Here is an 18,953-nt window from a genome sequence, read left to right on the forward strand (position 1 = left end):
AAGGATGAATTCATCACTGGGGCCCTCATGACTTTGGGGACCTGGGGACCTGAATCTAATGTGTCAGAAGGAATGGGCCAAACCTGAACCACAATGGTGTAAAAACCTAATTACTTATCTAATTACCTCTCAAAGCTAAAAGTAAAATAACCTACAGTGGTGTGAAAAAGTGTTTGCCCCTTCCTGATTTTTTTATTTTTTGATCCAATGGAGGACAAAGATCCAAAACACACCAGCAAGTCCACCTCTGAATGACTGAAGAAAAACAAAATGAAGACTTTGGCGTGGCCTTGCCAAAGTCCTGACCTGAATCCTATTGAGATGCTGTGGCATGACCTTAAAAAGGCAGTTCATGCGCAATGTGAATTACAACAATTCTGCAAAGATGAGTGGACCAAAATTCCTCCACAGTGCTGTAAGAGACTCAGTGCAAGTTATCGCAAATGCTTGATTACAGTTCTTGCTGCTAAGGGTGAGCCAACCAGTTATTAGGTTTAGGGGGCAAACACTTTTTCACACAGGGCCATGTACAGTAGGTCTGGATTTTGTTTTCCCTTAATAATAAAAACCTTCATTTAAAAACTGCATGTTGTGTTTAGTTTGATGATTTGAAACATTAAAATGACAAGATGCAGAAAAAAAAAATCAGGAAGGGGCCAACATTTTTTCACACCACTGTATATTGATAATTTGTGGTGTCTTCTGGGCTTTGCTGGTCTGCCACAGTTACTTTGATCAAAAGGTACAGGCTCTTTTTTGGTACCTTGAATAATGAAGGCTACTGTATACAATTTAATAAAGTTATTATTTCAATATTTTATAAAACACATTGTGCAAGAGCAAGTTGGGTCTCATTTACATATATTTACAGATATGTTATAGATTTCTGACCCAGGAAAACATTTTTTTTTTAGAAATGTCATATACGTATATGTTTTGCGTTCTATGCATAGCCACAATAATATATGTAAAATAAAATGAAAACAATATTTGAAGAAAAACAAAATAAAGCAAAACACAGGATCATCTCTGCCCCACCCCATGGTAAGACATAACCCAGAGGAAAAAAATAATATTAAGGCCCACCTGATTCAGGTTAGAATCGCCACACCTCCTTTGGTTGTGTTCATATAATATGAGTTGTTATTGTTTCCTTCTTTATAAATAGCACATGATTCTTCTGCTCAGTGACTCAACAGACCATACATTTATTATTACAAACTAGATGGAGTCAATCTGTACATTATTGCATATTGTAATGACAATCATTAATTTTTCCAGGGCCCAAGAAAAAACTTGTAGTGTGTATGGAGAGCTTTCATACCCACAGCTATGGAAGAATGGTGATATCATTATTGGGGGTATTTTCCCTTTCCACAGTAAATGGGAGATGACAGATTCATCCTATGCAGTCATGCCACCTACAATAAATTGCATGAGGTAAGCCATGTAAATACAGTATTATGTTCAATAATACAATAAATGACCACCAACAGTTGGCAATACCACTGCATACGATATAAACTGAATAACGTTTCTCTATCTTTATCTGATTCTATTTAACAAGTCTGGAATTTAGAGCCTTCCAGTATTCACAGACATTAATCTTTGCAATAGAGGAGATCAATAACAGTTCATCTTTACTGCCTGGTGTCTCACTGGGCTACAAGATCTTTGATTCCTGTGGTTCTCCAGCGCAGGGAGTGAAAGTAGCAATGACACTTGCGAATGGAAATGAGAACTCAGTTTCAGATCAGATCTGCACAAAGCCTGCACAGGTTCAAGCCATAATAGGAGAGACATATTCATCAGTGTCCATGGCTATATCAAAGAGTATTGGACCTTTCAGCATGCCCTTAGTAAGTATTTATGCATTTACCTGTATAACTTTTAGACTTATTATATTATTCTATATGTGAGACGTATTGTGATTATTGCTTATTTACAGCTCATGATACTGTATGTGACAGCATGAATGATACTGACTATTGTTCCTGATGTAACTGTGTGAATCTAATTTTAGATAAGTTACTATTCCACCTGTGAGTGTCTCAGTGATAAAAGGATATATCCTTCATTTCTGCGCACTATTCCCAGTGATTATTACCAGACCATAGCACTTGCAGAGATGGTCAAACACTTTGGCTGGACCTGGGTGGGAGCAATAAGAAGAGACGATGATTATGGAAACAGCGGGATGGCTGCATTTACTAAAATTGCAGAAGAAATGGGTATATGTTTTGAATACTCGCTTCCATTTTTCAGAACTTACTCACAAGAAAAAGTGTTAAGAATTGTTGAGCAAATTAAAAGCTCTACTTCTCGAGTGATCGTGGCATTTGTCACTCCCTGGGACCTGGAGATTTTGCTGAACGTATTTTCTGAACACAACATAACTGGATATCAGTGGGTGGGAACTGAAGGATGGATTGCTGATCCAGTGGCAGTCACGTTGGATAAGTACAACATACTACAAGGAGCCATAGGGCTAGCTATTCCCAAAACAACTGTAACAGGGCTGAAGGACTTCATTCTAGATATAAAACCACTGAAGTCAGTAGGCAGTGCTATTTTTACAAAATTCTGGGAGGCTCTGTTTACTTGTACATATAAAGGCCAGAATAATTCTGGGACTATTCCAGTGTGTACAGGTGAAGAGAAAGTGTCAGACATTGAAAACACCTTCACTGACATGTCTATGATGCCAATTTTCAGTAATGTGTATAAAGGAGTGTATGCCATTGCCCATACACTCCATGAACTTCTTGGCTGCAAACAAACATGTTCTACAAAGAAGCAGCCTGATCCCTTAACTGTGAGTTAACAATGTTTTTAGGTCACACTTCTTGTACTTAGTCTATAGTGCTTTGGTTGCTATAGACAGAAACATTTATATTTTAATATAAAATGCATTTGAAAATTTTCATTTTCAAATGCATTTGATTTGCATTTGAATTCATTTCAATTTTACCCATCAGTTTCTACAACACCTAAAAAAGGTGCATTTCAAAACCAAGGAAGGTGAAGAGGTTTATTTTGACAAAAATGGTGATCCTCCAGCAAAATATGAAATAATAAACTGGCAAAAAAGTAAAGAAAACCAATATGAATTTGTCACTGTCGGACTTTACGACTCTTCTGCTGGTGCTCAGCATCGTTTAACAGTAAATATGGCCTCTATTATCTGGGCACAAAATACAAATCAGGTGAGTATTTAATGACATTTGTGACTTGAATTAAGGTGTTCTTACTCTATATAATATATAAATTTAGTTTAATTATATTTTTTGTGCCCATGGCTTATATATATATATATATATATATATATATATATATATATATAAAATGCTTAAGCAATGCCCAGTGGAAACAACATTTAATATGAATTTAAACATTTGCCTTGGTCACAGGTGCCCACATCTGTATGCAGTGAGAGCTGCCCCCCTGGCACAAGGAAAGCTGTACAGAAAGGAAAACCCATCTGCTGTTTTGACTGCATACCATGTGCTGCTGGAGAGATCAGTAATATGACAGGTACAAAAATGTCTACTCAAACTACAAAAAGAAGTTAAATATAGTATTACCTTTAAAATGTAAGAAATCAGAATATATTTTAAAATATTGTAATGATACATATAACAGCAACAAAGTATGTGTTCTATTATATTGTGTGTTTCTGACGTATTTACATGTAAAAGCACTTTTTTACTCTGTATCTTTCTCTCTGTGACAGATGCTATTAAATGTGAACAGTGCCAGCAAGATTACTGGTCAAATGCAGACAAAGATAAATGTGTAAAAAAGGAAATTGAATATTTGTCCTATGAAGAAACAATGGGAATTTTATTAACAGCAGTGTCTATTATTGGTGCTTTAATGACAATAATAATAGCAATCATATTTTTTAAATATAAAGACACTCCTATAGTCAAGGCCAACAACTCTGAGCTGAGCTTCCTGCTGCTCTTCTCTCTGACTCTGTGCTTCCTCTGCTCACTTACTTTCATTGGTCGGCCCTCTCAGTGGTCCTGTATGCTGCGTCACACAGCGTTTGGGATCACCTTTGTCCTCTGTATCTCCTGTGTTCTGGGGAAAACAGTAGTTGTGTTAATGGCCTTCAGGGCTACACTTCCAGGAAGTAATGTAATGAAATGGTTTGGGCCTCTACAGCAGAGACTCAGTGTACTCGCCTTCACTCTCATACAGTTACTCATTTGTGTGCTTTGGCTGACAATATCTCCTCCTTTCCCTTTTAAAAACCTAATGCACTACAAAGAAAAGATTATTTTAGAATGTCATTTGGGCTCAGATTTAGGTTTCTGGGCTGTGCTGGGTTATATAGGCCTTCTGGCACTTTTATGCTTTGTTTTGGCTTTTCTGGCCCGAAAGTTACCAGATAATTTTAATGAAGCTAAATTCATTACATTCAGCATGCTGATGTTTTGTGCAGTTTGGATCACATTTATTCCTGCTTATGTCAGCTCTCCTGGAAAATTCACTGTAGCTGTGGAGATATTTGCTATTTTAGCATCAAGCTTTGGTTTACTATTCTGTATCTTTCTTCCGAAGTGTTACATAATCATCATGAAGCCAGAGAAGAACACCAAGAAACAATTAATGGGAAAGGTGTCTTAACTGAGATAATATACAGTACATTATGATTTATTATATAACCCACTTAATCTTTCAAACCTTCTTCAAAAGAAGGAGGATCTTTACGTCTAAGTAAACTAATAGGCAATACGTTTTCCTTTGTAAATCAATATTTGTAAAATAAATAAAAAATGTCCTTAAAATGATAGAATTAATAAATATTACCATTTCCCTATTTCCCCTTCCAGTGTCATTTACTTAAATCAGATTTTTTACGGTTAACAAATTGATAGTACCTGTTTTGCTTTTTTAATATTTATCATATATACTGTAAAAAGATCATACCAAACGTATTTGCCTACTTAAGCCTATTAGATTTACAATACTGATTGTTATAAATACACATTATATTTAATGAAGGTTTGCACACATTTCCTTACATCCCCTTCCTACCTTACCTTTGATATGTGTATGACAGTCTGCCTTAAGGTGTATTTGGATTGGAATCTAATATGCAGGACATATCGATACATAGAAACATCAAATCTCATAGAAACAGTATTGTTATGCTTTACTGTTTCTCATGTAACCCTAATTAATCAGTTATTATGGAGCTGTATAATTTCATATGAGGATTAATGTAGAACTGTACTGATTTGGCCATTTAGCTGTCATTTTCTACGTATCCACAGGGGGTCACTAATTCCTGCTGTTTCTGAAATGTTACACATAGCTTTACACATGGGTCAGAGATTCTGTAAATATATTCTCAATCTCCTGCCAATATTTCTTTATACGTCTTAGTTTCTGCTTGGAAGGTTGCATAATGCATAATTTCTTTTTTGGGCATAAACACCACTTATAAATGAAAACCCAGCTGATTAAATATAGGCTCTCTGTAGTGACAAAAGCATTTTATATCATGCATGAAATAAAAAAAAAAAATTCACATTACTGGCTATGGGAGTCAAAGCAATGATACCACTTCCAGCATCATGCTTTTTCTCTCATAGGCATCTCTTTGGTCTTCATGATAGTTTCCTAACAAATGCACTCTTCATGGGAAAACTCAGGTTTTAAAAAAATGAGTGAGTTCAAACAAAAATATCAGGTTCTATGTTGTTTTTTTACATCATGATCTAAATATCAGAAAATGAACGCTGAGCTTCTGATTTATCATCTCGTACCTCTCTCTCTCTCTCTCTCTCTCTCTCTCTCTTTATATATATATATATATATATATATATATATATAATATATATATATATATATTATATAGCATATAAAGGACATGGGGCACATTGGCTTAGTGTTTAGCCCGTTCGCCTCACACCTCCAGGGTTGGGGGTTCTATTCCCACCTCTGCCTTGTGTGTGTGGAGTTTGCATGTTCTCCCCATGCCTCAGGGGTTTCCTCCCCCGGTCCAAAGACATGCATGGTAGGTTGATTGGCATCTCTGGAAAATTGTCCGTAGTGTGTGAGTGTGTGAGTGAATGAGAGTGTGTGTGTGCCCTGCGATGGGTTAGAACTCCGTCCAGGGTGTATCCTGCCTTGATGCCTAATGACGCCTGAGATAGGCACAGGCTCCCCGTGACCCGAGGTAGATCGGATAAGCGGTAGAAAATGAATGAATGAATGAATGAATATACAGGACATGCTAGCATGCTGAGTGGCATGTGGCCCACAATTGAAGAGATTAAAATAGCATAATAATTCAAAAATTTAAGAATGAACTAAAAATGACATGTCTCTGCCTATATAGTAAGCCTTTTCTGAAGTCTTACAAAGCCAAGAGGCTAACTGATGTAGTGGAGAATAAAGTATTTAAAAAACAAACAAACAAAAAAAACATTGGCAAATATAGTCTTATAATTGCCTAGCAGTTTCATCTGCATACTTACTACAGAAAGGTATATTCTCTGAATTTTGGAATAAGGTGCCAGTTAGTGCTGGTGAGTGACAGATGCAGTTCTCACTCACTCACTCATTTTCTACCGCTTATTCGAACTACTTCGGGTCACGGGGAGCCTGTGCCTATCTCAGGCGTCATCGGGCATCAAGGCAGGATACACCCTGGACGGAGTGCCAACCCATCGCAGGGCACACACACACACTCTCATTCACTCACACACTCACACACTACGGACAATTTTCCAGAGATGCCAATCAACCTACCATGCATGTCTTTGGACCGGGGGAGGAAACCGGAGTACCCGGAGGAAACCCCCGAGGCACAGGGACAACATGCAAACTCCACACACACAAGGCGGAGGTCGGGAATTGAACCCCCAACCCTGGAGGTGTGAGGCGAACGTGCTAACCACTAAGCCACCGTACCCCCCCCACAGATGCAGTTATTCTACATAATTGTTTGTAATATCTAGAATTACTGATCATTCTTTACCACTAAAGAACAATATATTGGGGGTGCAGATGCTCAGATTAAAGATTTAGCAAACATACAGTAGATTCTGTGACCGAGGAAAAGAAACAGGAAAAGTAAAGATAAAACAGGCTCACATTGTCACGCCTCCTTTGATCATGACCCACAAGTGTAACTTTACCATAGAGATTTGCCTTTCGATTTGTATAAATACCATCCATGCTTCCTGTTCAACTTAATGATATATCAGACAACACACACATTCAGACATACACACTCTCTTATATCATTTCTCGAGCATTAGTACTAAATGGAGTCCATTTTTACACTTGTGCATGTTTTAGTGGCCATTGTCAATTATTCCAGAGCTAATAATTATACTTGTAGCCTGCGTGATGAGAATGTAGACCCACATATATGGAAGAATGGTGACATCATAGTTGGAGCAATTTTCCCCTTTCATAGTAATTGGGACATCACGGAGTCATCTTATTCTGTCAGGCCATCTTCAATGAAGTGTACGAGGTAAGCATCATTGAAAAAATAAATCATGGCATTATTGATCATCTATTATAATTAATATATGTATAATGATCCACAAGTAGTAAAGTTACTGTTAGTAAATCATATTAAGTCATTTTAATGCACTTTTTTTCTGATTTTCTTTCAGTCTGGATTTCAGAGCTTTCCAGTATTCACAGTCCTTGATTTTTGCAACAGAGGAAATCAACAACAGTTCCTCTTTATTACCTGGGATATCATTGGGTTACAAGATCTATGACACCTGTGGTTCTGCAGCATTGGGGACGAAAGTGGCTATGGCTCTCATTAATGGAAATGAAAAATCAGCCTCTGATGAGATTTGCACAAAGCCTGCACAGGTGCAAGCCATAATAGGAGAGACCTACTCTTCAGTGTCCATGGCTATATCAAAGAGTATTGGACCTTTCAGCATTCCCTTAGTAAGGTTTAACACAATATTTATACATTTTGGGGAAAAACATTACAACAGTATTTTAAGAATGTATATGAAATGAACAGCTGGAAACAAACTTTCTAGTTTATTTCTGATGTGAAATGAAAATATTCTGACTGAACCTAATGCTTGAGATACCTGTGTGAATCTGATTTTAGATCAGTTATTTTGCCACCTGTGAATGTCTCAGTGACAAAACGAAATATTCCTCGTTTTTACGCACTGTTCCCAGTGATTATTACCAGAGCAGAGCCCTGGCAGAGATGGTTAAGCACTTTGGCTGGACCTGGGTGGGAGCAATAAGAAGAGATGATGATTATGGTAACAACGGTATGGCCACTTTCACCAAAGTTGCCGAGCAACTGGGCATCTGCTTAGAATATTCGCTTCCATTTTTTGGAACCTACTCAAAGGAGAAAGTGCTAAGAATTGTTGAGCAAATTAAAAGCTCAACCTCTCGAGTAATAGTGGGATTTCTCACTCAATGGGATTTGGAAATTTTGGTGCATGTGCTTTCTGAACACAACATCACTGGATATCAGTGGGTGGGAACTGAGGGCTGGATCGCTGATCCTATAGTGGCCACAAACGATAAGCACAACATACTGCAAGGAGCCATAGGGCTGGCTATACCCAAAACAAAGTTGGCAGGTCTAAAGGACTTCATTCTAGATATAAAGCCACTAAAATCTGTAGGAAGTGCAATTTTTACAAAATTTTGGGAGAGTTTGTTTAAGTGTAAATATACAGTGCAGAATAATTCAGAAAACTCACCAGTGTGCACAGGAGAAGAGAAGTTGTCTGAGATGGACAATGCTTTCACTGACATGTCCCTGATGCCTATTTTCAGTAATGTGTATAAAGCAGTTTATGCCATTGCCCATACGTTACATGAACTTCTTGGCTGCAATGAAACATGTCCTACAAAGAAGCAGCCTGATCCCTTCTCAGTAAGTTAATACCATAATACATAATACTTAATTTTTTTACAGTTTTACATCTACATTTTTTTATTGACATATAAATTTGCTTTATTTCTTAAGTTTCTAGAACACCTCAAAAAGGTACATTTTAAGACCAAAGAAGGTGAAGAAGTTTATTTTGATATAAATGGTGACCCACCAGCAAAATATGAAATAATAAACTGGCAATTAAATAAAAACAATCAAAGTGAATTTATAACTGTTGGACTTTACGACTCCTCTTTACCTGCTCCTGGTCGACTAGCAGTAAACTTGCCCTCGATTGTGTGGGCAAAAAATAGCAATAAGGTGAGTATAACGTAAAATTTAAATAAAAATCCTCATATTTTAAATATTTAGTTACATATTGACATGGCTATTGTTTAAATTATTTAATACTTAAACAATTAAAATAAATGATAAATAAAATATTCATAATTTCTTTGTAAATATTCATATCGATGCTAGGTACCGATATCTATATGTCAAGAAAGCTGTCCTCCAGGCACCAGGAAAGCTGTACAAAAAGGAAAACCCATCTGCTGTTTTGACTGTATTCCTTGTGCTGCAGGGGAGATCAGTAACATGACAGGTAAAGAAATGACCAAGAAAGGAACAGGGAAACAACATTCCCAGTTGAAGGGTCTCCAATATTTCAATAACCTATATATGCATCACTTTGTCTATCTTATTTTTTATTACTTACTTTCTCTTTTTCTATGTGACAGATGCTATAAAATGTGAACAGTGCCAGCAAGACTACTGGTCAAATGCACACAAGGATGAATGTGTAAAGAAGGAAATTGAATATTTATCCTATGAGGAAACAATGGGGATTTTGCTAACAGTAGTGTCCGTTGTTGGTGCATTTATGACGATGGTAATAGCGATCATTTTCTTTAGATATAAAGATACCCCAATAGTCAAAGCCAACAACTCTGAGCTGAGCTTCCTGCTGCTCTTTGCATTGGCTCTGTGCTTCCTCTGTTCACTTACTTTCATTGGTCAGCCCTCTCAGTGGTCCTGTATGCTGCGTCACACGGCGTTTGGGATCACCTTTGTCCTCTGTATCTCCTGTGTTCTGGGGAAAACCATTGTGGTGTTAATGGCCTTCAGGGCTACACTTCCAGGAAGTAATGTCATGAAATGGTTTGGGCCTCCACAACAGAGACTCAGTGTACTCGCCTTCACTCTCATTCAGGTGCTAATCTGTGTGCTTTGGCTAACAATATCCCCCCCTTTTCCTTTCAAAAATCTAAAGCACTACAAAGAGAAGATTATTCTAGAATGCCATTTAGGCTCCAGCTTAGGTTTCTGGGCCGTGCTGGGATATATTGGACTTTTGGCACTTTTATGTTTTGCTTTAGCTTTCCTCGCACGAAAGTTACCAGATAATTTTAATGAAGCTAAATTCATTACATTCAGCATGCTAATGTTCTCTGCAGTCTGGATCACTTTTATTCCAGCGTATGTGAGTTCACCTGGGAAGTTTACTGTAGCTGTGGAGATATTTGCTATTTTAGCATCAAGCTTTGGTTTGCTGTTCTGTATCTTTCTTCCAAAATGTTATATAATTATATTGAAGCCAGAAAAAAACACTAAAAAGCAAATCATGGGGAAGGTTAAGTAAAGCTAATAGTTTAAATACTAATCAACTCTATTGCCCTATATGAAGCTTATTGCCAAATACTTTAAATACTAACGTTACGTTTTTTCACTGAAACACCAATATAGATATAAATATTATTCTTAACATTAATTCAACAGTATAAATTGCTGTTACAGCTTTGAACCATTGTACAGTGTAAAGTTTATTTTACTATATAGAACCCATTTCGTTTGTTGTAATAGAAAGGGTGTAATGCCTTAGGGCCTTTGAACTCTTCAATAAATTTGCATACATCATATATAACAGTTGAAGTAGCTTATTACATAGAAACATACTGTAGATTATATCGGAACTAGTGCAGTAAAATGATGCATAGTCTATATGGAAAACCCTATTATAAAAAGGAATAAAGTTCTGTCATTTTAAAGAGTTTGTGGTGTGAAGATTTCTATGGAATGTACCTGTACCGGATTCTTGTACTCATGCCTTATCTGAAACTGCCTTCAAGTTTAGTTACCAAGGGCTTAATAACACTTGTGTGGTGTTCACCAAGTTCTGTAAACACACAAATAACCCAATTGACAATTAAATACAAATAGAAAAAAGACAGCAATAACTGCGAGTCATTTTTCCAAAGCATAAACCAACATTCATAGAAATCAGGTGAGGAAAAAGTTTTACCTACTGTACAGCCACATGTAGCACCACCTACACCACCAACACCTACAGCCACAATATTTTAATTTACAACTCTTTTTTGATGTACAACTCATTTTACAAGACATTTTATAGCCTCAGTTCATTGATATTTGAAAGCACGTGTTTTTTGTAGTGATAGGTTATGTTTGCTTTTTACCCAATGTGATGCTTTGTATAACGACCAAGCATCTCCATCTTGGTCTCATCAGTCCAAGTCATGTTGCCATATTCTTTATGGAGAAAATTGGTCACCCTTACATAGCCATATGTTTAGTCTTTTTCTAATTGTGCTGTCACGAACATAAACATTACATGGTCTGATGTAACATCTGGACCTGCAATGCCGACCCAAAACCACCAGATAGAGTGGAGCACCATCCCCATGCAGCTTAACAAATCAGACATTGCTGTGCAGCATGATGCCTGGTGTGTAGTTTCAGTTTTGTGTATTCTTACAGTGTCATAAATAAAATCATTGCACTAAAAAAAGTAATAACATTTTAAGGCCTTGGTACAAGTGTAGTTGAAGGACTGAGAAGTACTTCATGAGCTTGGTAGAATTAGCCAGCGCTCTCGCTGCTGGTTCTCAAAGCCCTTGCGTCACTGTATTGAAAATGACCTGGAGGAACAATTAAGAAGCATCTTTGAGCATGTAGCAGGGATATGGTGCTGGCCAGATTCAAAGTGGACAGTCTGTGTCCAGCTTACATTTACATTTACATCATTTGGCAGACGCTCTTATCCAGAGCAACTTGCATTATCTCATTTTTTTTATACAGCTGAGCAACTGAGGGTTAAGGGTCTTGCTCAGGGGCTCAACAGTGGCAGCTTGGTGGACCTGTGATCGAACTCACAACCTTCCGGTTGGTAGCCCAACACCTTAACCACTAGGCTACCACATGCCCCTTTCTGCCTTCTTCAAGCTTCTGCCCAATACGCTACATATTGTGAGACAGCCATTTTTCCTGATCCATTCTGAGTTGCCACTATGAAGCTGTGTTGTACATGGTTGTGGACATTCATTCATTCATTCATTCATTTTCTACCGCTTATCTGAACTACCTCGGGTCACGGGGAGCATGTGCCTATCTCAGGCGTCTTCAGGCATCAAGGCAGGATACACCCTGGACAGAGTGCTAACCCATCGCAGGGCACACACACTCTCATTCACTCACGCACACACTCGCACACTACGGACAATTTTCCAGAGATGCCAATCAACCTACCATGCATGTCTTTGGACCGGGGGAGGAAACCGGAGTACCCGGAGGAAACCCCCGAGGCACGGGGAGAACATGCAAACTCCACACACACAAGGCGGAGGCGGGAATCGAACCCCCAGGTGTGAGGTGAACGTGCTAACCACTAAGCCACCATGCCCCCCTGGTTGTGGACATAGCTATAGGAATTCTATAAGTAAGCTTATAGTTCAAATATTATAAATTATTATGACCCAGTATAAAAAATAGATAACCATAGCTAAATACATTGGAAACATATACAATGAATGTAGAATCCCAGTGTTCAAAGCAAACACGTGTTGAGACTGTGTTATATTTGGAAAGCAAAAAAATTAGGGTCACTGCAGGACATGGAAAGACACCAAAGACAAAACCTCAGCACTGCTTTTTCTGTGAACTGTATAAGACTTTTTATATTGGTAATACATAATTTCCATGGCATGTAATCAGGTTGTGCAGGGGGAATGTATTTCAGAAAACATCTCACCTCCTTTGATTGTGGCTCATGTGTGTAACTATACCATAGAGGATTTGCATTTCCATTTGTATAAATACCATTAAATCCTTCCTGTTCAACTTACTGGCAGACCATAACTTAATAGGCACACATATGCTCTGTATTCATCATCTGTTCTCAAAAGCAGGATAGATAAATGGAGTCAATATTTACTGTCTTGCATATGATAATAGCCATTATCAATTTTTCCAGAGCTAATGAGACAACTTGTAGCCTTCAAGGAGACCTTGCATACCCATATTTTTGGAAGAATGGTGAAATCATGGTTGGGGGAATTTTTCCCTTCTATAGTAGTTGGGAGTTCGCAGACATGTCATTTTCAGTCATGCCACCTCCAATAAAGTGCACAAGGTAAGCATTATTGACAAAGGATAATTCATGTTATTAATTGAGTGTTTACTATGGAAAATTATGATTAGATGCCTTTACTGTATTCTAAAATGTTGGATTTGTCACTCTGTCTGATTTTTTTTTAATCAGCTTGGATTTCAGAGCCTTTCAATACACACAGTCCTTGATCTTTGCCATAGAAGAGATTAACAACAGTTCCTCTTTACTTCCTGGAATCACCTTGGGCTACAAGATCTATGACACTTGCAGTTCTTCAGCAATGGGAGTAAAAATGGCAATGACGCTTATTAATGGAAATGAGAACACAGTTGCTCATCAGGTCTGCACAAAGCCAGCCCAGGTGCAAGCCATAATAGGTGAGGCATACTCATCGGTGTCCACAGCTATAGCGAACAGCATCGGACCTTTCAACATGCCCATAGTAAGAATTTATGTGATTTTTAACACTTTAAAGATGTTTAAGTTACAGCTAAAGGCATTGTTATGTATAGCTCACTCTTTGTGCATTGTGTTGTGCAAAATGACTGAACATAATGCCTGGGTTGCTTGTGTTCATGTAATTTTAGATCAGTCACTATTCCACCTGTGAGTGTCTCAGTGACAAAAAGAAATATCCCTCATTTCTGCGCACTGTTCCCAGTGATTACCACCAATCTAGAGCCATGGCTGAGATGGTCAAACACTTTGGCTGGACCTGGGTGGGTGCAATAAGAAGAGACGATGATTATGGTAATACTGGGATGGCTACATTTACTAAAGTTGCAGAACAGTTGGGCATCTGCTTAGAATATTCCCTTCCATTTTTTAGAACCTACTCCAAAGAAAGAGTGCTGAGAATCGTAGAGCAAATCAAAAGCTCCACTTCTCGAGTGATAGTGGGATTTCTTGCTCACTGGGACTGGGAGATTTTAGTGCATGTATTCACTGAACACAACATCACTGGATACCAATGGGTGGGAACAGAGGGTTGGATTGCTGATCCAGTTGTGGCCACACTGGATAAACAAAATATACTGCAAGGAGCCATAGGGCTGGCTATTTCCAAAACAACTGTAACAGGACTAGAGGACTTCATTCTAGATATAAAACCACTGAAATCTGTAGGAAGTGGCATTTTTACCAAATTCTGGGAAGCTCTTTTTAACTGTAAATATGCAATGAAGAATGATTCAGAGGGGTTACCACTATGCACAGGAGAAGAAAACCTGTCTGAAGTGGAAAACACCTTCACTGATATGTCTATGATGCCCATTATCAGTAATGTGTATAAAGGAGTTTATGCCATTGGCCATACCTTACATGAGCTTCTTGGTTGCAAAGAAACCTGTCCTACAAAGAAGCAGCCTGATCCTCTCACTGTGAGTTAAAAGTGGTGCTAAGGCACTGTTTATGCACACTGTATAGCTTTGACACATACAAATATGCTGTATTGAAAGAAAACTGTGTATACTTTACACACAAAGTGTAATACTCCTCACTTTAGAGAATTTCTAAAGTATATAATTTTTCTTAACACTTGAACTTTCCTTGGTTAATATCTAATTGTTGTTATTTTTAGTTCCTTGAACATATCAAAAAGGTGCATTTCAAGACCAAAGATGGAGAAAGCATATATTTTGATAAAAATGGTGACCCTGCAGGAAAATATGAAATAATAAACTGGCAAAAAGATAAAGATCACCCACATAAATTTGTATCGGTGGGATTTTATGACTCTTCCCTACTTCCTCAGAGTCGTTTATCTGTAAACATGCCCTCTATTATTTGGGCAAAAAATACTGATACAGTGAGTATATGGGAAAATATGTGAACATATTTCATGATATCATTCTTTTAATATGTATGCACTATAAAGTACTAAATAAAAATGTTTTTGCTTAGATTCCAAAATCAATATGCAGTGAGAGCTGCCCACCAGGAACAAGGAAAGCTGTGCAGAAAGGAAAGCCAATCTGTTGCTTTGACTGCATACCATGTGCTGCAGGAGAGATTAGTAATATGACAGGTACAGAAACATCTAGGTGTTGTGACAATTACAGTGCCATTCAAGACTTTGCCCTGGTCATCTAAAAGCTTGCAAATAAGGTTAATAATTCATTAAGGGTTATAATTTAAAAGGGATAATAATTCATAAGGTTATAATTCAAAATCAATTTGATGTGCATACACATATTTATGATACAACTAATATTAAGAATGACAAGTATTTAATGAGCTGTGGTCAAAAATATATGGATATTATATTATACGGACATATAATAATAAATTATATAAATTAAAATAATTAAAATATAATATTAGATTTACATTATTTAAATAAACACAGTCATTTTTGTATTGATTTGTACTTATTTATCAAGTATATCTAACTTCTTTATTTCTCTATTACAGATTCTATTGAATGTAAACAATGTATGCAGGATTACTGGTCAAATCCACAGAAGGATGAATGTGTGAAGAAAGAAATTGAGTATCTGTCATATGAGGAAACTATGGGAATATTGCTCACAGTTATTTCGGTTGTTGGTGCATTCATGACGATGGTAATAGGAGTCATATTTCTTAAATATAAAAACACACCAATAGTGAAAGCCAACAACTCGGAACTGAGCTTCTTACTGCTCTTTGCATTGGCTCTGTGCTTCCTCTGTTCACTTACTTTCATTGGTCAGCCTTCTGAGTGGTCCTGTATGCTGCGTCACACAGCGTTTGGGATCACCTTTGTGCTCTGTATCTCCTGTGTTCTGGGAAAAACCATTGTAGTGTTAATGGCCTTCAGGGCTACACTTCCAGGCAGTAATGTCATGAAATGGTTTGGGCCTCCACAGCAGAGACTCAGTGTACTCGGCTTTACTTTCATTCAGGTGCTAATTTGTGTGCTTTGGTTGACAATATCGCCTCCTTTCCCCTTTAAAAACCTAAACCATTACAAGGAAAAGATTATATTAGAATGTCATTTAGGCTCAACCATAGGTTTCTGGGCTGTGCTGGGTTATATAGGACTTTTGGCTCTTTTATGCTTTGTTTTGGCTTTTCTGGCTCGAAAGTTGCCTGATAATTTTAATGAAGCTAAATTCATTACATTCAGCATGCTCATATTCTGTGCAGTTTGGATCACATTTATTCCTGCTTATGTCAGCTCTCCTGGAAAATTCACTGTAGCTGTAGAGATATTTGCCATTTTGGCATCAAGCTTTGGTTTACTCTTCTGTATCTTTCTTCCAAAATGTTACATAATTATACTGAAGCCAGAGAAGAATACGAAAAAACAAATTATGGGAAAAAATACCAGTTAACTAAGCTAATATTCCAAATATTATTAATAAATACTGACTTGTAAAAATATGACTAGGTAACCTTAATGAACACACTGGATAAAACACCAAAGCACCTTAAGTTCTTTGCTGTACTTTTACTCTTTTAATAATAGATTTTATTTTCTCCCCCACTTAAAAAACACTGTGGCTCATTGATATTGGACATCTAGTTATTATGCTTTAATGATAAACTTCTATTTTTAAATGTTTCTATATCTATATAAACTAGTCAGCGTATGTAGAACGCCAGTGTCCAAAACGAATGCATATAAAACATCACCAGTATCAGTGCTGAATTATGGCCAAGTGTAAAATCACTGGCTAACAGTAATCAAACACTATGGACCAAGACCAAAGGCCACAGACCAAATGAACAATACCAAATAATTTGGTAAGAAATACAATCTTCCATCATTTTAGTTTCCTAAATACATTATATATTAAGATAAATATAATTCTAAATACAGGGGTGGCACATTTTCTCTTCCTTAAGCCCTATTCGTACGGGATTAGTTTTACGTGGGGACGTGGAGTAATGCAATATTACCTCAGGACGTCTGTAATATTAATTGGCCAATTCGCACGGGACAAGACATCTCAGTAAACTAGCAGAAGTGGGAGGGGTAACTCGCTTTACGCACCACAGTAACTTCCTTGTCGTCATGTGCGTATGATGTTGCTTCCTGTTATCAAACAGACAAAATGGCGCCTCCATGCTTGCAAAACGCGCCAAAAACTACTTTTAAACAGGAAATGACGGAATTGTACCGTACGTACATATTTACAGCGGGTCTATTCGGGCGGGATTAGTATTACCTGAGGTAATTTTTCCGGACCTTTTTACAGAAGGTAAAAGTCGCCGTAATCTTTACTGACATTGTCCGTAATGATTACCGAGATGGCACATTCGGACGGGACTAAAATCACAGAGAAGCTCTGGTAATAATTACTTTACCCCCACGTCCCCACATAAAACTAATCCCGTCCAAATAGGGCTTTAGAATGTGAAGACATTCAAATGTCTTACATGAGAATATGTTTTCTGTTCTAATTCACTTTATCGAACAATCAGAGGCAGTGTTTAATTCTTTGACATCCACTTTTGAATGCAGGTACATGTAGGGACATTCAACAATATCACACTGTGACAGTGACATAGTATTTGCTATAAATAATCGAATGCCTAATGAATTCTCCCCTTCTTTTTTAACTTGCATTTGTGCATGTACCAGGTAACATGGTCCCACAAGAGCCCTTTATTGAGTATTAGTATTTATATTAGAGTACTTTAAGACCTCTATTTACAACTCCTAAAGGATACTTTTAAGAAGTGGGTATAATTTAGCAAAAAGGTGGGAGAAGTGCATGCCTTATTATTAACCTTGCCCTGCATACCTTTGTAACTGGTTAATTCCATATTGGTCTTGTAGATTAGACCACTATTCTGTGTAATGGGACAGTAAAAACTGCTGCTTGTCAGTGAATGAATAAGCAAACAGAATTTATAGAAGTGAGAAATTAATTTGCAGAAAGAGTGAAAAATTGGAATAGGCTTCTGAATCCTGGTATTATAGGTGAATCAGCCTGGCTACTGAGTTCTCCAGATTGGACGCTCAGACTATGTACTGCTACTCCCCTCTGCTGGCTGTTGGTGGTGTAGCACAGAATCTTTGAGGACCCTACAATACCAAATTAAAATAATAGCTAGAAAACTGGGTCAGACAACAGACTGCAGGCATCCTTTACACATAGACAATGTGTTGAATTGATAGCTCCATTGTCCCCCTGGTGGAAGGGACCTTGGACAGAGCTACAATTCCAAGTATCAGTCAACTAGAACCAGCAGGACTCTTTGCCGCTGGACCCGAGAAGACCTTTAAAAATGCCCAGGGATATTTGTGACCATTAGAGATTAGGAATAATAAGGGGATGGAGAAGGCCCATTGGGGTGGTGTAAGGGTTCTTATTGAGGATGCACACATGGAAAGCTGCAATAAAGGCCAGGACACCCTTTGACCATTGGCAGGAGAGGGCATCAGTCTTACTATTACAAATCAAACCTGCCTAAAAAACAAAAGTCTCGGGTTTGAGACACTTGGTCTGTTGGATATAGGTGCTTAGCCCAAATGGGTGCTTAGCACACTCCAGACACTGCTACACTTCTTCAAACACCTTCTTAAAAGTGAAAATGTCTCGGTCCCCATTATCATAATTTTACTCCCGCAGGGTATGCCTGTTGAATATAATGCCCAATGACTGTGAAAGAACTGCTACCATGAATACCGTGGATGCAGGATGGATCTCT

General features: G+C 37.7%; 3 protein-coding genes across 3 annotated transcripts; all 3 read left to right on the forward strand.

Moving 5' to 3' along the window:
• Positions 1–1,225: 1,225 nt before the first annotated feature.
• Positions 1,226–4,635, forward strand: LOC132851710 (extracellular calcium-sensing receptor-like). Its single transcript, XM_060878694.1, has 6 exons — positions 1,226–1,440; positions 1,568–1,859; positions 2,024–2,815; positions 2,979–3,206; positions 3,411–3,534; positions 3,734–4,635. The coding sequence occupies exons 1-6, from the start codon at positions 1,226–1,228 to the stop codon at positions 4,633–4,635; spliced, it is 2,553 nt and encodes an 850-aa protein (XP_060734677.1).
• Positions 4,636–7,286: 2,651 nt separating this feature from the next.
• Positions 7,287–10,544, forward strand: LOC132851144 (extracellular calcium-sensing receptor-like). The gene is made up of 6 exons (XM_060877781.1): positions 7,287–7,501; positions 7,647–7,938; positions 8,111–8,902; positions 8,996–9,223; positions 9,383–9,506; positions 9,643–10,544. Exons 1-6 carry the CDS (start codon positions 7,287–7,289, stop codon positions 10,542–10,544), a joined length of 2,553 nt encoding a protein of 850 aa, XP_060733764.1.
• A 2,572-nt stretch (positions 10,545–13,116) lies between these two features.
• Positions 13,117–16,627, forward strand: LOC132851711 (extracellular calcium-sensing receptor-like). Its single transcript, XM_060878695.1, has 6 exons — positions 13,117–13,331; positions 13,461–13,752; positions 13,898–14,689; positions 14,890–15,117; positions 15,213–15,336; positions 15,723–16,627. Exons 1-6 carry the CDS (start codon positions 13,117–13,119, stop codon positions 16,625–16,627), a joined length of 2,556 nt encoding a protein of 851 aa, XP_060734678.1.
• The last annotated feature ends 2,326 nt before the right edge of the window (positions 16,628–18,953 follow it).

This window comes from Tachysurus vachellii, chromosome 9, assembly GCF_030014155.1.
Source record: "Tachysurus vachellii isolate PV-2020 chromosome 9, HZAU_Pvac_v1, whole genome shotgun sequence".
Classification (NCBI taxonomy): Eukaryota; Metazoa; Chordata; class Actinopteri; order Siluriformes; family Bagridae; genus Tachysurus; species Tachysurus vachellii.